Source organism: Geotrypetes seraphini, chromosome 10, assembly GCF_902459505.1.
Source record: "Geotrypetes seraphini chromosome 10, aGeoSer1.1, whole genome shotgun sequence".
NCBI lineage: Eukaryota > Metazoa > Chordata > Amphibia > Gymnophiona > Dermophiidae > Geotrypetes > Geotrypetes seraphini.
In genome coordinates this window covers 106258975-106279391 of record NC_047093.1, presented here as the reverse complement: position 1 = coordinate 106279391, position 20417 = coordinate 106258975, and the positions used below count along the sequence as shown (strand labels likewise).

General features: G+C 42.3%; 1 protein-coding gene across 1 annotated transcript in view; it reads left to right on the top strand.

The window, feature by feature from the left end:
* The window catches only part of LOC117367913 (discoidin domain-containing receptor 2-like), a 235372-nt gene that overhangs the window by 114802 nt on the left and 100153 nt on the right, over positions 1-20417 (top strand). The window contains exons 4-5 of the mRNA XM_033961001.1: positions 13822-14050; positions 14641-14788. Of these exons, the coding sequence (XP_033816892.1) occupies positions 13822-14050; positions 14641-14788 (377 nt within the window). The remainder of the gene's footprint in view (positions 1-13821; positions 14051-14640; positions 14789-20417) is intronic.

The following is a 20417-nucleotide window of genomic DNA, read 5'->3' as shown; positions in this document are numbered from 1 at the left end:
CATTAAAAGGAAAAAAGTATTGAATTTTCTTAAGAAACAAGAGGCAGATGTGTACTGTATATAGGAAACACACTTATCTATCAAGTTGGAAGGGGGCTGGGTTAAGCATTGTCTTTTATGCTCCTGCAATGGGAAAAAAGGCTGGTGTGGCTATCTTGATCAATAGGCGGTGTTCTGCTGTATTCGGTAAGGCTCAAGCTGATCCTATGGTAGATGGTTTCATATTTAAATGATTTCAGGAAATGACGCCCTGACGCTTCTTAATATTTATGCTTCTAATTCAAATCAGGCCAAGTTCTTTAAAAAACTCCCAACAATTAATTCTGCCACTGGCTACATCAAATTTAATAGTAGCTGGAGATTTCAATGCTGTCATGGATCCATTATTGGATAAGCAACCTAGTAAGCAATTAAAGTCGTTAGGTTTAGATAATCTTGTGAAGTCATGTAGATTGAAAGATATGGTGAATTTTTCATTTTAATGCTCGGGAATTTTCCTATTTACTCCTACATTCATAAATCATTTTCACAAATTGATTATATTTTTGTTTCAGATCATTTAATTCAACAGGTTACAAAGGCCAGTATAGACCCGATCCTTTTGACAGATCATGCTGGCATTTGGATTGAGTATCATTTTATTGAAAAAGATTCTGCTAGATCTGTCTGGAGATTTAATAATACATTGCTTGCAGATTCATAAGAACATAAGAATTGCCGCTGCTGGGTTAGACCAGTGGTCCATTGTGCCAAGCAGTCCGCTCACGCGGCGAAACCTAGATCAAAGACCAGTGCTCTAAATGAGTCTAGCCTCACCTGCATACGTTCCGGTTCAGCTGGAACTTGTCTAACTTTGTTTTGAATCACTGGAGGGTGTTTTCTCCTACAACAGACTCCTGAAGAGTGTTCGTTTTCCACCACTCTCTGGGTGAAGAAGAACTTCCTTATGTTTGTATGGAATCTATCCCCTTTTAACTTTAGAGAGTGCCCTCTCGTTCTCCCTACCTTGGAAATTCAGATTAAAATGAACAAATATTTTCAGCTCAACACCTCAGAGGAAATCTCCTTGGAAATTATTTGGGATTCTGTCAAAGCTATAATGAGAAGGCAAATAATTTCATATTCGGTTTAGAATTTTCCAGTTTGGAACAAAATATTCAGACTTTAGAGTCACAATTGGCATCGAAATGGGAACAAACTACTTTGCAGGCCCTTTTGAAAGCTAAATATAAATATAATAAGAATTCCTCACAATTGGCTAGGAAAGATTTGTTTTCTCAACAGACTCTGTATTATGGAAGCTCGAATAAAGCGGGAAGATTATTGGCTAATTATCTTAAAACCAAAAAAGAAAAGTAAAGATTGCGGCCATTAAAGATGAGAAAAGTACAATTCATACTCAAATTGGAGGTATTTTAAAACAATTTTTGGATTATTGCAAAGCTTTATTCAAATAAATAAATCGAGGGGTTAGAATTTTTTTAATTACTTTATGGGCCAAAAATTCCCAAGCATATAAAAGAAAATCTTAAGGTGCCTATATCACTTAAGGAACTCCAGACAGATTGAAGTCCCTCTGAGTTGGATCCGCTCTGGGTAGTGATGGATTCACTGTGAAGTTTTTCAAATCATTTCAAATTAAACTTTTACCTCATCTTCTAAATTTATATCAGTCACAACTGACTAATCAGTGCAGACATGAAAACTGCCAATCAAGTGGAGAAGGCTTCATCTAAAGCAAGGCAGATGATGGGATGTATCAGTAGAAGCTTTGTCAGCAAGAAGCCTGAAGTCATAATGCCATTGTACAGAACCATGGTGAGACCTCATCTGGAATACTGTGTACAATTCTGGAGGCCACATTACCGTAAAGATGTGCTTAGAATCGAATCGGTTCAACGGATGGCCACCAGGAGGATCTCGGGGCTAAAGGGTCTCTCGTACGAGGAGAGACTAAACAAACTACAGCTCTACACTCTAGAAGAACGTAGGGAGAGAGGAGACATGATTGAGACATTTAAATACATCATGGGACGTATCGAGGTGGAAGATGATATCTTCTTTCTCAGGGGACCCTCTGCCACTAGAGGGCATGCGCTCAAACTCAGAGGCGGGAAATTTCATAGCGACATCAGGAAGTATTTCTTCACAGAAAGAGTGGTTGACCGTTGGAATGAGCTTCCAGCGCAGGTGATCGAGGCCAGCAGCGTGCTGGACTTTAAGAATAAATGGGATACCTATGTGGGATCCCTACGAAGGTCGAACTGGAATATCGGTCGCTAGGTATAGACTTAAGAGGATGGGTCAGTAGGGTGGGCAGACTTGATGGGCTATAGCCCTTTTCTGCCGTCATCTTCTATGTTTCTAAAGGTTGTATTTCAGGTACTATGGCGGAATCATTAACTATTGTTTTGCCAAAGCCAAATTAAGATCCCATGTTGGTTTCAAACTAAAGGCCTATTTCTTTAATTAATGTAGATGGGAAACTCCTGGCTAAGTTATTTGCTCTAAGGGCTCCTTTTACTAAGGTGCGCTAGGGCTTTAACGCATGGAATAGCGCGCGCTACTTTGCCACACGCGCTAGACCTTAACGCCAGCATTGAGCTGGCGTTAGTTCTAGAAGCGTAGCGCATGGTAATTTTCTGCGTGCGCTAAAAATGCTAGTGCACCTTAGTAAAAGGAGCCCTAAGACTAGCCAAGGCTCTCCCTTAAATGATCGGTATGCACCAAATGGATTTCGTTGCTCAAAGACATTCTTCAAATAATACCAGATTGGCATTTCATATGCTAAATTTAGCAAAAACAATGGATGATCTGGCCTTCTCTGTTTTTTTTGGATGCGGAGAAGGCCTTTGATCATGTAGAATGGACTTTTATATATCAAGCTATGGATTGGTTTGGTATAGGATCTGGATTTATTCAAATGATTCAAACCTTGTATAGTTCTCTCTCAGCTAGACTATATATTAATAATACTTTTTGGAGCGTTTCTGTCTGAAGAGGGGGGTTAGCCAAGGGTGTCCCTTATCTCCTTTGCTTTTTGACAATGTTCTGGAATCCTTGTTGTTGGCTATTCAGCAGGCAAAGGAGATACAGGGAATTCCATATGCAAGTCGGGAATATAAGATCTCTGCTTATGCAGATGATATCTTGCTACATTTGAAGAATCCTGAATCTGCCATTCTGCATTTACTGGAATTGATTGATCAATTTGGTAAATTTTCGGGTTATAAAATAAATTGGAGCAAATCAGAGATTCTTCCATTGAATGTGCATTGTGTAAAGGGACTATTTGATTTATCCCCATTCCTTTGAAAGGAAGAGGGTATAAAATATTTGGGTATCATGATTCAAAGAATTTTGGAAGACACAATGACAGTAAATGAAAAATCTTTATTGCTGAAAGTCAAAGATGTGTGAGCAGTGGAACCTTTTACATCTTTCTTGGTAGGGGAGAGTCTAAACAGTTAAAATGATTTTGCCTGTAGTTTGCTACCAAATGAGTATGTTGCCGGTTTATTTCCAAGGATCCTTTTATAAGAAATTGAATAGGATTCTTACAAGATTTATTTGGCTGGGTAAAACTGCTAGAATAGCTTTAGCATCTTTTGTAAAAACCACAATCGGCAGGGTGGGGGGTAAATTTTCTAAATTTCTATAGATACCATCAAGCTTTCATTATGTGGCAGGGTATGTCTTGGATCTTTCCTGAAGTTTTGGAGCATCTTCTGGACTGGCTGATATTAGAATATCAATTCATGTCCCCATTACAATTGTACCACCTAACACTAGTTATCCCAGCAGCATATAAACTAATCCAAAAAACTTTTATATAATACTGCTTTAAACTGGAACCTACATATCACAACACAAAGCCCAGTATTATCCAAGAACTCAGGCCTCAGAAACGGAGCCTACGCTCAGTCGTGAATCACTGACTGGAAGGATCCGCGTAGTCAAACAGCCCCTGCTCCAATCATTGGCCAATAAATACGGCTTATTTGAAAAAATTTTTTAACATATTTTTTAAGCAATTTAAAACTTCTAACAGCAATGTCTTGCATTTGTGGTAGCCAGGATTTGAAAAAAGGACTTATCTTAGAGTTCAGCTTATTTTGTCTGCCGTTTGTGTCTTATTTTGCCGACGCGGCCACGTTTCGCGGGAATTTTAACATCCGCTGCGTCAGGGCCATCCAGACACTCAAAATCACAGGCTCACTAAAAAGTAAAGACACAAAAAGTTAAAACATTCACACTATCATACCAACGCTAAACCCACTAACACTTACATACTCACAACCATTCCACCCGTCACAAATTTTCAAACCAAATCAAGATGGCGACAACCCCCAAATAAATAGCGTCAAAATGACGTCATGACGTCTAACGTCCCCATCATCCAATTGCAACAGTATAACCTACTTTAATAGAAATGTTGCCATTCATATGATCTATTCAAACCTTTTGGCCACAATGTATCCAGCCTGCTGATCCAGCGCTGTTCTCTTTGGGCCAAAAATCTCCTAAAATCCCCCCCTCTCCTACCCGGGGTAACCACCTCCAATATTAGAGCCCGTAGGGATCCAAAATCATGATCTTTCTCCACGCAATGTTTTGCTAGAGGAGCCCCAAGTACCTTGTTTTTAACATTGCTTTTATGCTCAGTTAAACGTGTGGTGAATTTTCGGGACGTTTGCCCAACATAAACTAACCTGCAAGGGCATAATACAACATAAACCACACCACAGGTCTTACAGTCAGATGTGTGTCTTAAAGTGTACTCCTTATTATCATTCGGATTACAAAACATATCCGTACACAACATAAGACTACACATCTGACACCTCCCACAAGCTCTGTGACCCATCCATACCAACTCCCGCTCAACATTAGGGGGCAAAGAGGGGCACAGAATTTCTTTCAGATTTCTGGTCCTCCGATAGGCTATCCTCAAATCATAGTCCTTAAAGGTCCCAGAAGTCTTCAGGATCGCCCAGTGTTTTTTCAAAGATCTTACCATCTGATAACATTGACTCGAATAGGTAACAACACATGTCATCACCTTCTCCTTCCTTTGCTCACCTCTGGGAGCAAACAGAGCTTCCCTATTACAGTACAGAGCTCTCTTATAGGCTACAGATACCACTCTAGCAGGATAACCACGAGCTAGGAACCTCTGTTTAAGGACCCCAGCCTGTTGCTTAAAATCTGATTTAGAGGAGCAAATCCTGCGTACACGCAAGAACTGTGAATAGGGCAAACTTTTTTTTAAAGAACTAGAATGGGCACTAGAGTAGTGAAGGGTGGAGTTACTATCAGTAGGCTTGGTAAATACTGTAGTATAGAAATCACCGTCCCTAATCTCCACTAACACATCCAAGAAAGAAATCTGATGCATACTGTACGCATGAGTAAAACGTACATTAGGATGACAAGTGTCAAGAAAAGCAAAAAATTGCTCCAGTTCAGTCTGACCCCCATTCCAGATTAAAAAGATATCGTCAATATATCTGGTCCAGAAGGCCACATACTTAAACAAACCACATCCATACACCCAGTCACATTCAAACCTGTCCATAAACAAGTTCGCAACAGCAGGAGCCATCGTGATCCCCATCGCAATTCCCGATTTCTGATGAAAAAGCTGACTCTCAAACATGAAGAAACTCTCACACAACACTATTTCAGCTAAAGAGCAGATGAATTTCGTTGGAACTATCACATCCACTCTCTTATCTAAAGTGTCCTGAATAATTTGCAGAGCTTCCGTTTGGGGTATAATAGTATAAAGGGAACAAACGTCTATAGTGACTAGAATCGAATCAGCAGTAGGTTTTAACGCTTCCAGTTTTCTAAGAAACTGAGTGATGTCTTGAGTAAAGGCAGTGGTTTGGCACACAAATTTTTGAAGAAACTTATCTATATATATAGAAGAAGCTTCAAGTAGAGCACCTCGATTCGACACAATAGGTCTACCAGGAGGTGAGGTGGAGGACTTATGAATTTTAGGGAGTAAATAAAAAATGGGAATCTTAGGGTGACGTACATTCAAAAACTTAAATTCTTTTCTGGTCAGATAGCCCTCATCCAGTGCTTTCTTAGTTAGAATATTAATTTTATGTTGCAAATGTTCAGTTGGGTCATCTGAAAGAATATCATAGTCTGAGCTATACAGTTGTTTATACGCCTCTTCCAAGTAAAAACCTTTACTTAGGAGAACAATCGTTCCACCCTTATCCGCTTTCCTGATAATCAAATTTTCATCAGAAATTAAAGATTTCATCGCACTCTTCTCAGCCTTACTGATATTATGATAAGATCTTCCAACAGCATTAGAGCTGTTTTTCAAAATGTCAGTTTCAACCAATTTATGAAATGCCAAAATCAATGGATCAACTGGACCTGGAGGGACCCAAGTTGACTTAGGGGTCACCATAGAATTCATATCTAGATCCACAGGAGCACCTTCAGTTGAAAAAAAGGACTTCAATTTCAAAGTTCGATAGAATTTCTCCAAATCAATCCTCTTTTGAAAGACATCCATCGGAGTAGTAGGCACAAAGGATAAACCCTTTGCTAGAAGACTGTATTCATCAGGAGTAACTACATGCTGAGATAAATTCACAATTTTTATATCCAGAGGAGTTCTTCTCATGGAAAACGTTGACCCCGTTGGGATCGTGTCTGCGGGCGCTGGTTCTGATAATGACCTTGGTTCTGATATGGGTATTGAGATTGATTCTGATACGGATATTGAGTCTGACCTCGAGCGGATCCTCTCCGCCACCTTCCTCGACGAGGAGGTCGTGGTTTTGGATCTAAAAAATCCTCGTCTGAGTTAGAATTGGAGTTGGATGATTCAGATGTATGTTCAAACGCTACTCTCTTTCCTCCACCATGATCCACAGGGTCCGATGGTTTGACCCATGCATATACTTTATGTTGGAGGTAATCTTGCTCATCGCGTTTGAATTTTTTAAACTTATCTCTCTGAACGTCAGCTCTAAAAATATCCACCTTCACTTTCAAATCCTCTTGATACTGTTTGAATTCAATCTCGGTAGAATTCTGTTTCAAAGTTCTTAATTTCTCCTCTATTTCCTCCTTAATTTTCACCATAGTAGTTTTGGTCCGATCAATGATCAAGACCATCAGATCCAGGGCACACTTATTCAGAATAGATATCCATTTTTGATTAAAGTCCAGATCGTCCACAAACATCCTAGGTTCTTTCTGTATTCGTAATCCACGAGGGATATATTCCTTTTTACAGTACTCAGTAAGCGTTGCTCCATGAAGCTCAGCTCGAATGAATCTCTTAGAGAGAGTGTGCATATCATCCCAAAGAATGGAGTTATTCAGGGTAGGCTGTTCCCAGTTCATCCCTGAAGATGAATCTAACACTGAACTAATAAAGTCCGCACTAAAACTCAGGCCACTTGACCATGTTTGTTGAGCCATCTTGATACCCAAAGGGAGAAGTACTAGTATACAACCTAACACTAGTTATCCCAGCAGCATATAAACTAATCCAAAAAACTTTTATATAATACTGCTTTAAACTGGAACCTACATATCACAACACAAAGCCCAGTATTATCCAAGAACTCAGGCCTCAGAAACGGAGCCTACGCTCAGTCGTGAATCACTGACTGGAAGGATCCGCGTAGTCAAACAGCCCCTGCTCCAATCATTGGCCAATAAATACGGCTTATTTGAAAAAAATTTTTAACATATTTTTTAAGCAATTTAAAACTTCTAACAGCAATGTCTTGCATATGTGGTAGCCAGGATTTGAAAAAAGGACTTATCTTAGAGTTCAGCTTATTTTGTCTGCCGTTTGTGTCTTATTTTGCCGACGCGGCCACGTTTCGCGGGAATTTTAACATCCGCTGCGTCAGGGCCATCCAGACACTCAAAATCACAGGCTCACTAAAAAGTAAAGACACAAAAAGTTAAAACATTCACACTATCATACCAACGCTAAACCCACTAACACTTACATACTCACAACCATTCCACCCGTCACAAATTTTCAAACCAAATCAAGATGGCGACAACCCCCAAATAAATAGCGTCAAAATGACGTCATGACGTCTAACGTCCCCATCATCCAATTGCAACAGTATAACCTACTTTAATAGAAATGTTGCCATTCATATGATCTATTCAAACCTTTTGGCCACAATGTATCCAGCCTGCTGATCCAGCGCTGTTCTCTTTGGGCCAAAAATCTCCTAAAATCCCCCCCTCTCCTACCCGGGGTAACCACCTCCAATATTAGAGCCCGTAGGGATCCAAAATCATGATCTTTCTCCACGCAATGTTTTGCTAGAGGAGCCCCAAGTACCTTGTTTTTAACATTGCTTTTATGCTCAGTTAAACGTGTGGTGAATTTTCGGGACGGATGTTGTGTACGGATATGTTTTGTAATCCGAATGATAATAAGGAGTACACTTTAAGACACACATCTGACTGTAAGACCTGTGGTGTGGTTTATGTTGTATTATGCCCTTGCAGGTTAGTTTATGTTGGGCAAACGTCCCGAAAATTCACCACACGTTTAACTGAGCATAAAAGCAATGTTAAAAACAAGGTACTTGGGGCTCCTCTAGCAAAACATTGCGTGGAGAAAGATCATGATTTTGGATCCCTACGGGCTCTAATATTGGAGGTGGTTACCCCGGGTAGGAGAGGGGGGGATTTTAGGAGATTTTTGGCCCAAAGAGAACAGCGCTGGATCAGCAGGCTGGATACATTGTGGCCAAAAGGTTTGAATAGATCATATGAATGGCAACATTTCTATTAAAGTAGGTTATACTGTTGCAATTGGATGATGGGGACGTTAGACGTCATGACGTCATTTTGACGCTATTTATTTGGGGGTTGTCGCCATCTTGATTTGGTTTGAAAATTTGTGACGGGTGGAATGGTTGTGAGTATGTAAGTGTTAGTGGGTTTAGCGTTGGTATGATAGTGTGAATGTTTTAACTTTTTGTGTCTTTACTTTTTAGTGAGCCTGTGATTTTGAGTGTCTGGATGGCCCTGACGCAGCAGATGTTAAAATTCCCGCGAAACGTGGCCGCGTCGGCAAAATAAGACACAAACGGCAGACAAAATAAGCTGAACTCTAAGATAAGTCCTTTTTTCAAATCCTGGCTACCACATATGCAAGACATTGCTGTTAGAAGTTTTAAATTGCTTAAAAAATATGTTAAAAATTTTTTTCAAATAAGCCGTATTTATTGGCCAATGATTGGAGCAGGGGCTGTTTGACTACGCGGATCCTTCCAGTCAGTGATTCACGACTGAGCGTAGGCTCCGTTTCTGAGGCCTGAGTTCTTGGATAATACTGGGCTTTGTGTTGTGATATGTAGGTTCCAGTTTAAAGCAGTATTATATAAAAGTTTTTCCCATTACAATTGTGCCATATTTTGAGTATTAAGCTGCCAAGGATTTATAAGGACAATAGTATTCTTTGTGCCACATGGAAAACATTACAATTAATTAATAATTTAACATCTATACCAGTACAACAATCCACGTGTCAATCCTTATGGTTGAACTCCAAGATTCAAATTGGTTAGTCTAAGATCCTCTGGAAGCATTGGATGCAGGCATACGCACGTTAGATGATGTGATCTCCAATGGGAAAATGCTTGATTTTTTACAACTGCAAAAATCATTTGGTATTACAAAGTCTCAAGCATATAAGTGGTTGCAGTTGAAGCAGGCCATTCAGAAGGGGTTCCCTGATTGGTAAAATTTAAATAATAAGTAAAGCTTGCCGGGCCTATGCTTTCAGACAGATTTGCTAGGGCATCAGGCAGCCAAGTGGTATAAATTAATATCTGGATTTTTGAACAAGAAACCTAAAACTAATCTAAAAGACATTTGGAGCATTGAGATTAAGCAGCAGATTTCTGCTACTCAATGGCCACGGATTTGGACTTGGAGAATGAGATGTACAGCGTCAGCATCTGTGAGACAAACTTGGAACTTGGTTTTTTTGTTACATAAAACTTTTTGGACCCCAGTTCGTTTGCAGAAGTTAGATAGTTTTAAATCTAATAAATGCTGGCACTGTCATCTTGAAATAGGGACACTGGATCATCTATTGTTCTATTGTCCCTTGATACTCAACTTTTGGAGATCAATATGGGGACAAATTAATTTGATTTTGAGGTGGTTATTTGTGGTACTTTGTTGTCACCTAAACCTCCTTTGGACAAATATAAAAGTAGATTATTTGCCATCATGACTGGGATAGCCATGCAATTGGTTACCATAAACTGGAAAAACTGGGATCGGCCCAATTTCTCCTTTTGGTGGGAATCTTTATGTTTATGCTACAAATATAAGAAAGTGAATTCAGAAATTTTGGGTAATAATAAATTATTTAAGTTAACTTGGAGTCCATTGACAAATTTTGTTAAAATTGATTAATTGGAATTTTTAATTGAGTTTTTATTTGGGTTACACATCCAGGAAGGGTGGGTGGGCGGAGGGGTATTATATTTTGATGTCATCATTGATCAATAAGTTCAATATGATTTCACTGAAATAATGCAGTTTGTTTTTGTTCTTACATTGGGGTGGGAAGGGGGGAAAATGTTTATGAAGTATTTTTATGATTGATGAAAATGCAATTTTGAAATTAATTATATGTATTTGTATATTTTAGTGCATTGTTTATGAATGAAAAATTAATAAAGATTTTTAAAAAAGGAAAGTTATTTGATTCCTCCTCAGGATAGTTTTAGGGCAGCAGTGTGATTCTCTCTGCATTCTTTTGTGAGGCATTACAGGCTTGATATGCAGGCATCTCAGGATATAGCTTGTGGAGCCAGGAAGCTGGTGTCCATGAAGATACTGCTTTGGTACTTTCCAAGCATCTTATACGTTGTGACTTAGGCGATCTAAGTGCTCAGAAGGTATCCAAAATGACCAGATAACCACTGCAGATACAAAGTACAGAACTCAATACACTCCCCAGTGATCATTGAACCCTCCACCATACAAATCAAAATAAAAAGGTACTAGCCTAGTAGAGCTGCACAGAGGTGGCTTAAGTAGTCTGAAGGGTGGGCTAGTGAACCATAGAGATGAGGACCCAGGCCCATAAGCCATTCTAACCTCTTCATTTACGGTGGAACATGTGCACCCACCAGAACCCTACTGTACTGACATATAGGTGCCACCTGCAGCCATAAGGGCTTTGGGGTGGAAGACAGTTGGGTATAGTAGGTTTTTGGGGGCTCACCATAACCTATAAGGGTGTTGTGAGATGTTTATGTGCACTCTTTTTGTGAAGTTCACAGCAGTGCCCTGTAAGGTGCCTCACTACTCTGTTGCCATGACTGGGTGGCTAATCCATCGCTTTTCTGACCCATCCCACGTCCAAAAGGTCTTTTTCTAGGCGTTTTGATCTTGGATGTTTTTTTGGACTAGAATATGGTATAAAGTAGACCAGTGTTCTTCAACCTTTTGACACCTATGAACCAGCAGAAATAAAATAATTATTTTGTGGACCGACACTGGTCCGCGGACCAGCGGTTGAAGAACACTGGGCTAAGTGGTGGGCCAGACCCCGCCCATCTCTGCCCAATCTCCGCTCCAGACCTCGCCCCCATAATAGTACTAAATGTAACATCATTTTTTCCATATATACACACACAATATAATCTTATTAACAACACATAATGGTTTACCACAAAATTAAACTACACAAAGCACACTGTATGCTTCTCAATATTCATTCCTACAGATAGCCCCATGCAAATACAGGACCAAAAACTGAAAGTACTAATATATACAAACCAAACACTAAGATTCAAGACTTTGCATGCAGTACACCCCCCCAGGGAAAAAGAAACAAATGCATTTCTTCCTGAACAGTGCAAAATACAGACAGCAGATGTAAATCAATCACTAAATTCAAAACTAAAATAATTCCCCCTACCTTTGTTGTCTTCCTCCCTCCATGTTGTGCTTAACTTCTGGCCTGCTCCTGCGTGGCCATTTTATGCTGCCCCCGGTGTTATGTTCGGGATGGCTCCTTCTTCCTCAGTGTTGCAGTGCACAAAGATGCGGGCAGCGGTTCCTCGCGCATCCTGCACCTCATTCGGAAGCCTTCTTTCTAATGTTGCAACATCAGAGAGAAGGCTTCCAAATGAGGCACAGGAAGCACGTAGGAGCAGCTGCCCATGTCTTTGTGCACTGCAGCACTGAGGAAGAGGGAGCTGGACCGAAGATAACGCCGCATTGATCGCACTATGGACCGGCAGCTGAAGAACACTGTCTCGGGCCCGAAGCACTTGCCGTCCCTGCGGACCAGCAGGAAATTTCTGCGGATTGGCACCGCCAATGTATTTTTTGAGTGGACTTTAGACAGGCGCTGCCGACTTTGGATGACTAGCACCTTAGGTCCAAAATGGACTTGTAGCAGGTTCCAGCAGGTTCTGTTCACTCTCTTCTGCCATCTCCACCTCGCTGCCTTTTGCAAGCCTCCAGTGGACTGCTCAACTCCCCATTCTTTTTTTCCTCCTCCTGGCTCAGGGCTTTCTGCTTATGTTTCACAGCATCACGCCCAAATCTTCCTGGGCAGGGGAGGGGCTCAGCTCTCTAAAGACCTGTGTGTGCTTTTTCCTAGGCTCTCTGCCTTAAAGGCACAGGCTTTGCTTTAAAACAAGCCAACTTGCCATACTTTGCAATGGGTTTATATTTATAAGGGTCTCCCTACCTATTATCACTGTCCAGCTCCATAACTTGTTCCCCTTCACTCTCAGAGCAGTAGGCAGTTGACTCGGTATTTATGATCAATTTGGTCATGTCTTCTGGTCAGGGGACATGTGTTTTTTCTTAATTTCACTGGGACAAATCCAGGGCTGGTCTTGGGCTTGTCACAGGAGATCAGTCAGTATGGTAGCTGATATTTGCTGGCAGCAGCTTCCTCTTCTTCACTACTATCTCTAATTGCTTTCCCTTCTGCCCCTTTCAACACTTTTCTGTTCATAATTGTAGTACAGTAGTTTTCATTTCTGGACATTTTAACTGCTTTGTTTTTGTTGAAAGACAGTATTTCAAGAGTTTAATAAACATAAACATACTGCTGAGAGACCATACAAAATACTAAATAAAGTTTTGCTACAAAACTTTATTTGGTCTATCTCCGAGCTACCTCATTCCCCCATTGCAACAAAAAGAACTCCCGCAGAATCAACCTATTCGCCTTCCCCGCCCCAAAACTATGTCACCTCAAAAGGTTCTTCGACAAAACCTTCGCCTTCCAGGCGGCCAAACAGAACCCATGGCTAGCCCAAATTATACTCGAGGCCCCCACCTATCTCGATTTCAGAAAACTTCTCAAAACTCATTTATTCCATGGACAGAATCCCTAATCCCCCCTTCTTCCACTTCTCTCACACCTCCCACCAACGATCTGAATTCTCCCGTTACTCCTTATTGCTCTCTCCCAACCTAACTCCAGTGACTTGTACAACCCCTGCATGCTTACCTCAACAACTTCGTTGCTTGTAAATCTGATTAATTGTAATTCCTGTAAATCTGTTTAATTGATGTGAACCGCCTAGAACTCCCAGGATATGGCGGTATACAAAAATAAAGTTATTATTATTATTATTATTACAAGCTATACAAATGCCTACACATATCACTAGAAGTCCTATTTAAATATTGATTGGGTTCTCAGTGTGCAAATTAGAGGGAGGAGGATTAAGATTGATTCAAGGACAGGTTTCAGTTGTATGATTCTTTCTTTCTTTCTTTTTTTCTTCACCTCTGGCTATACTTTTTGTGCAGGTTACAGAGGGAAGAAGGAGATGGAGCATGGTGCCCAGCTGGCCTGCTGCAGCCACAGGATGTCCAATTCCTGCAGATTGATCTTCACCGACTGTTCTTTATTACGCTGATTGGGACACAGGGTCGCCATGCTCGTGCCACGGGCAAGGAATTTGCACGTGCATATCGGATTGACTACAGTCGCAATGGGGAGCGGTGGTTGACTTGGAAGGATCATCAAGGGAAGCAGGTGAATTGATAGTCTGAAGATACAATTAACCAGTACCCTGGAGATCTGAGGGGATTGGTCACCAAGAATGTTGCTAGATCCTGAGGGAAATGCTGGAGTAGAGAAGATGAGGTGGGGGAATTGTGGAAGAGACAAGGGGAATGGGTACTGTAGAAGAGATGAAACAGGTGGCTCTACAGAGAAGTCAAAAGGGGGAGAATAATATGGGGGGAGGTAGAGAACCTACTGAGGAAGATGAAACCACATCAGGTGTGATAATGGGCTGGTGGGAGTGTTCACAAGATCATCAGGAATCTGGGAATCTGTTCTGCTACAGATGACTATGTACATATGTGATGGAAACACAGGGAATAAAGATTGTATGTAAACCTCCTTTTTAGGCCTTGTTAGCAGAATATCAAATGTAAATAAAGATAAAGATTTATTAGCACAGGTGAAAGAAATACTAGATTCTGAAAAAAAAAATCCATGAAAGTGAACTAATGTTTTTATTAATTTTTTTTTCCCTAAGGTTTGTATAGTGTTGTAATGTAGTACTGTTCATATGCTAACCTTTGAGTTTACTGAAGTGTCCACATGCTTTATTAAAGGTAATCCAGGGCAATGTGGATGCATATGACATTGCACTGAAAGACCTGCGACCTCCAATCATTGCTCGCTATGTGCGGGTTATCCCTGTCACGGAACTGCCAATGACTGTGTGCATGCGGGTGGAGCTGTATGGCTGTATCTGGGCAGGTGAGGCCAGTTTTTCACCTTTTTCCTTTTATCTGCCACTCTTCACTTAACATCCAGACATGAGTAGAGTCACTTTAGTAAACACTGACCTTCCATCATGTGAATGATAACCTGTCACCAGACCCTTATTCCCTCTTCTTGGCTCAGGATATTGGGGATATGCTGTCCTGATAAATCATTTTCAGTCTGAATGTTCTCTACAAACTACCTTTGATGGCCTATAGAAAGCTGAGACTCTGTGGTTATATTCAAGACTGAGGTGGATTTATTTATTTAAAGATAGCGCAGACTATAAATATCTTACAAGCTAGACAAGTTACAGGTAAAACACATAAAACAAATATAAAATAAGGGGCTTCATAATAATAATTTAAAAAAAGGTCCAAAAACCGTCCAAGTCAGTACTTGGACAGTCAAAAAGACAGGTCGTCCAATAATCAAAACTGGTTTTAGACGTATCTAAAACCAGCTTAGGCCTTTTCACTACCTCAGTGCAACCAGAGCGAAAAGGGGCATTTTTGGAGGAGTGGATAGGGCGGTAGGTGGGCCGACCTAGACTTAGTCATCTGGCAGCCATAACCAAAAAAGTTTGACAGGTTGCCAGATGAAACTTATATATTTTAACTTAGACAAAGTGAAAACAGACATAAGTTCCGGATCGGGCCACTGAGCCCATAGGAGGGACCTTAGGTACATGGGCCAACCTAAGATTCGGGGGGGAAGAAAAGGGCTGGGCAGTCCGGCAAGGGGATGGGAGGGGTGTCATGCAGGAGGGTCTGCCCGCTTCAGGAAAAAAATTTTGATTCATCCTATTGAATCGATTTTTCGATTCAATTCCATTTTCCTTCCCAATTGAGTGTTTTTTTCAAACATCTTGGTGGGTTTATTTTATAGCCTCTTTACCCCCTTTGCCCTCTCCTACCCACACTGGCGCTGTGGTGTAAACAAAATAAACAAGCAAAAAAGACTTTTCCTCTCTTTGTTAAATCCTAGCTCACGTTCGCAGTCTAACACCAGTTATCCCAGGACAAGTAGGCAGCCTATTCTCACATGTGGATGTGGGTGATGTCATCCACGGAGCCCGAATGCGGACAGCCTCGGAAGCAGATTTGCTTGAAGAAACTCAGAAGTTTTGAGTCTGCCACACTGCGCATGCGCGAGTGCCTTTCCGCCCAGCACAGGGCGCATCTCCTCAGTTCTCAGTTTTCCGTGAGCCAAGAAGTCCGTCTTTGACGCTCTGCACTGAACTTAGTTTGCTTCGTGCCTTCTCTCACCGTGGCTCTTGTTTTATTTTCTTATTACCGTGTCGCTGTGCTTTTCTTTTGGTCATTGTAAAAAAAAAAAAAAAAAGTTGAATGTTTTTCGTCAAGTGACGGTGGGGCCTGTCGCACGCCCTCAGCTTGTGGGCTTCGACTTTGCGGCGGTTATTTTTCCTTCTATGTCCCAATCGATCATGGGCTTCAAGAAGTGTAGCCAGTGCCAGGATGCGATCTCCCTCACTGACCCAAACCACTGGTGCCTTCAGTGTCTAGGGCCTGACCATTACCCAGAGTCGTGCGTTGGCTGTACGACCCTTCAACCTTGAGCCCTCAAACGTCATTGAGTTCAAATGGAGAAGATTTTAGGTATGGAAACCCATGCTATACCCTCGACCTCCGATTCGGTCAGGCCTGCTATGGGGTGTCCTTCTGCCTCTATGACTTCGACCTCGACTCTCATCAGACCTTCCTCGTTTGGAACATCCTCGATCTTGAGTAAATCTGCCAAGTCTTCTCCTGAGCTTCCCTCAGGTCAGATACCTCAGCAGACAGTTCCAGCGGTGGTCCTCAAGCTACCTAAACATCATTCCTCCAAGTCTAAGCATTGTTCCTCTTTGTCCTCGGAGTCGTTAGCCTCAGCAAGTGGTCCAGTTTCAGGCTCAGATCCACAATTGCAGGCTACCATCCAGACCATTTTAGAGCGGGAATTTGTTGTTACTGACCAAATCTAGTCCTGCCTCGACTCTGCTTCCTGCAGTCCAGCCTGGGCACTCAGCAGGCTCACAAGAGGTTGAGTCCTTGCCTGTGCCTCGAGCTGAATCTGCACACTCTATGCAAGGAGTCCAGTCTTTGCAAGTGTCTCGTCTGGAATCCTCACACTCCATACAAGGAGCCGAGTCTTTGGAAGTGCTTCGAGTTACCTCGATCCAGACCACAGAGTCTATGGGACTTCGATCTACAGCTTCCAGCCTTATATCCTCACATAAGGCATTGCCAGTTTCGAGGCATAGGGCAAAGTCTCCTCGACCTCACACGAGACCTGCTTCCAGGCAGCACTCTCATCGCCGGTTGAGGCACTCATCGAGGCTCAGGTTCTCCTCCAGAGAGAAGCCTTCCTCGTCCAGGCCTTCCAGCTCTTCAAGGCCTCCAACTCCTCGATCCAGGAAACCAATAGCAAAACCTGAAGGATCTGCTTCTTCCATTGCCTCACCCCAGTCTGTTTATTCGCTAGGATATCAATACTCCAGAGAGGCCTCACCTTTGTTCTCCGCTCGAGGCGCCTTGAGGTCATCGAGTCCCTCTCGAGGCCATCCTCTTGCGGATCAATTGTCCTTTTCCTCCTTTCTCCGTCAAATAGCTGAGGACCTGGATCTTAAATTGGATTCTGGTTCTAAGTACTTTAAGGAGTATTTAGAGAAAATGGGTTTGCCTCGGCCTCCTGCGAAGTCTCTCAAACTTCCTAATAGGCTTCTTTCTCAGACTTTCAAACAAAACCTGGAGACTCCTTATGCCATTCCTGCTGTTCCAGGCAAGTTGGAATCAAAGTATAGAACTGTAAATTGCAAGGGCTTTGAGAACTCCCAACTATCTCATTAGTCCCTTCTTGTGGAATCTTCCTTAAAGATGAGTCATCCTTCCAGGATATATGCTACCGTACCACCTGGCAGAGAGGGCAGGACCATGGACAAGTTTGTCCGTCGTCTTTATCAAAATTCAATGATGGCCCCCAGGGTTTTAAATTATAATTTTATCTTTACTACTTATTTCAAGTATTTTATTGATATACTCCCTGGTTTTTCTAAAGACCTTGGTCAACACAGGCTTTTAGAGTTCCAGCAAGTCATTGCTACTTTAGCACAACTCAGGTTACACCTTCTTCAGTCATCTTATGATGCCTTTGAACTTTCCTCGAGGGTCACTGCTTTCTCAGTAGTGATGCACCGCCTTGTCTGGCTTCGCACCATTGATATGGAGCCCAACATTCAGAATTGTCTGGCCAATATTCCTTGTGAAGGCAATGGCCTCTTTGATGAATCGATAGAGGCCGCCACCAAGAAGTTGTCTAAGCAAGAGAAATCTTTTTCTTCCTTTGTCAGACCAAAGCCTAAGCCAGCTCCTTCCAAGCCTTCTCGACCTCTTCCATCCTATTAGAGGCGTTATCCTCAGAGGGCAGCTCCTTACACTCGGGCACCTCCCAAGAAACCGCAACAACTGCAGAAGCAACAGAAACCTCAGCCTTCTGCTGCACCAAAGGCTTCTCAGCCTTTTTGACTGTCTCAAACAGAGCTTAACCTCCATCATTCTGCCTCTGTCCTCTCTTCTTCCCATCGGAGGTCATCTCCATCATTTTTACCATCAATTGGAGACCATTACATCCGACCTCTGGGTGCTGACAATAATCAGGGAAGGATACTCTCTTCATTTCACTCAGATTCCACCAGAGCTTCCTCCAAGAGAGTATCCTTCCAATCCATCCCAGACCACCCTTCTTCAGGAAGCTCAAGCTCTGCTTCATCTCCGTGCCATCGAGGAAGTTCCCTTGGAACAGCAGAGCAGGGGTTTTACTCCCATTACTTCCTAATTCCGAAGAAGACGGGCGATCTGTGGCCCATACTGGATCTCAGGGCTCTCAACAAATTTTTGGTCAAAAAAAAATTTTGTATGTTGTCCCTTGCATCTATTTATCCCCTTCTAGATCAGAACGATTGGTTATGTTCTCTAGATCTCAAGGAGGCTTACATTCACATCCCCATTCATTCGGCCTCCCGTCAGTACCCCAGATTTCAGGTGGGGAATCTGCATTTTCAGTACAGAGTGCTACCCTTCGGCCTTGCATCATCTCCCAGAGTGTTCACCAAGTGCCTAGTGGTGTGGCAGCAGCTCTGTGGAACCATAGTCTTCAGGTATTCCCCTACCTGGACAACTGGCTTATCAAGGATTCAACATCTCAGGGGGTTATTGTAGCGACCCAAAGGACTATGTGGTTCCTACAAAGCTTGGGATTCGAAATCAACTTCCCCAAATCCCACCTTCAGTCCTCTCAGAACCTACAGTTCATCGGAGCTGTTCTGGACATTATCCAACTCGGAGCATTCCTTCTGCAACAACATCTGGAGACTCTTCTTCATCTCTGTCATGCAGTGTCTTCCCTCTCTTCACTCTCAGCGAGACACATGATGGTATTCCTAGGTCACAAGGCCTCCACAGTACACTTGACTCCTTTTGCCAGATTTCACCTCAGAATTCCTCAGTGGACCCTGGCAACTCAGTGGACGCAAGCTTGCGATCCACTTTCTCGACACATTACAGTCACTCCTTTGTTGAGACAGTCTCTCCACTGGTGGATGCTCTCTTCCAATCTCTCCAGAGGTTTACTGTTTCAGATACCCCCTCATCAGAAGGTCCTCACGACAGATTCATCGACCTACGCTTGGGGGTCTCATCTGGACGGTCTCAGTACTCAAGGCCACTGGTCCAGCACGGATCGTCAGTGTCATATCAATCTGTTGGAACTCAGAGCAATCTTCAATGCTCTCAAAGCTTTTCAGCATCTTCTTCACGACCAGGTAGTCCTTATTCGGACAGACAATCAAGTTGCCATGTACTACGTCAACAAGCAGGGAGGAACAGGATCTCTCCCTCTTTGTCAGGAAGCTCAAAGGGTGGGACTGGGCGATCCATCACAACACCTTCCTGAAAGCTGTCTATATTCCAGGAGAAAAAAAAACTGTCTGACAGACAAGCTGAGTCATCTTTTGCAACCCCACAAATGGACACTCAATTCCACGCCTCTTCATCACATTTTTTCTCAGTGGAGAACTCCTCAGATAGATCACTTTGCATCTCCCCACAACCACAAACTGCCTCAGTTCTGCTCCAGGATATACTCTCCTCATTGCCTCGAGGCAGATGCTTTCCTTTTGGAATGGACGAATCTCTTCCTGTATGATGTAAACAAAGCCCCTACCTCAAGATCCTCAATGGGGCGGCTCTGTTCGCTTATAATTCACCCTGACGTGCTTCCCAAAGGTAGAAAGCCCTGCACGATTCTCTAACTGGCATTGTTTAATAACAGATGCCGGTTAGAGAATCGTTCTTTTAGTCGAAGGACTAGCCCCTCCTTCGACTAAAAGGTCTTGTTCTAGGCAACTTGGACGAATGTTTGGACGAGAATGGAGTATAAAGATAGACGACTTAGCGGAAAACACCTGGCCATATAAGCAAACAATTCTCAAAAAAAAAAAGATATTTGGATGTACTTTTCGAGAATGGACTTTGGACGTTTCTGACTTTGAGCAACTAGCGTTCTAGGCCCAAAACTGACTTAGACGTATTTTTTTTTTATTTTGCCCCTCCATGTACTTATCATA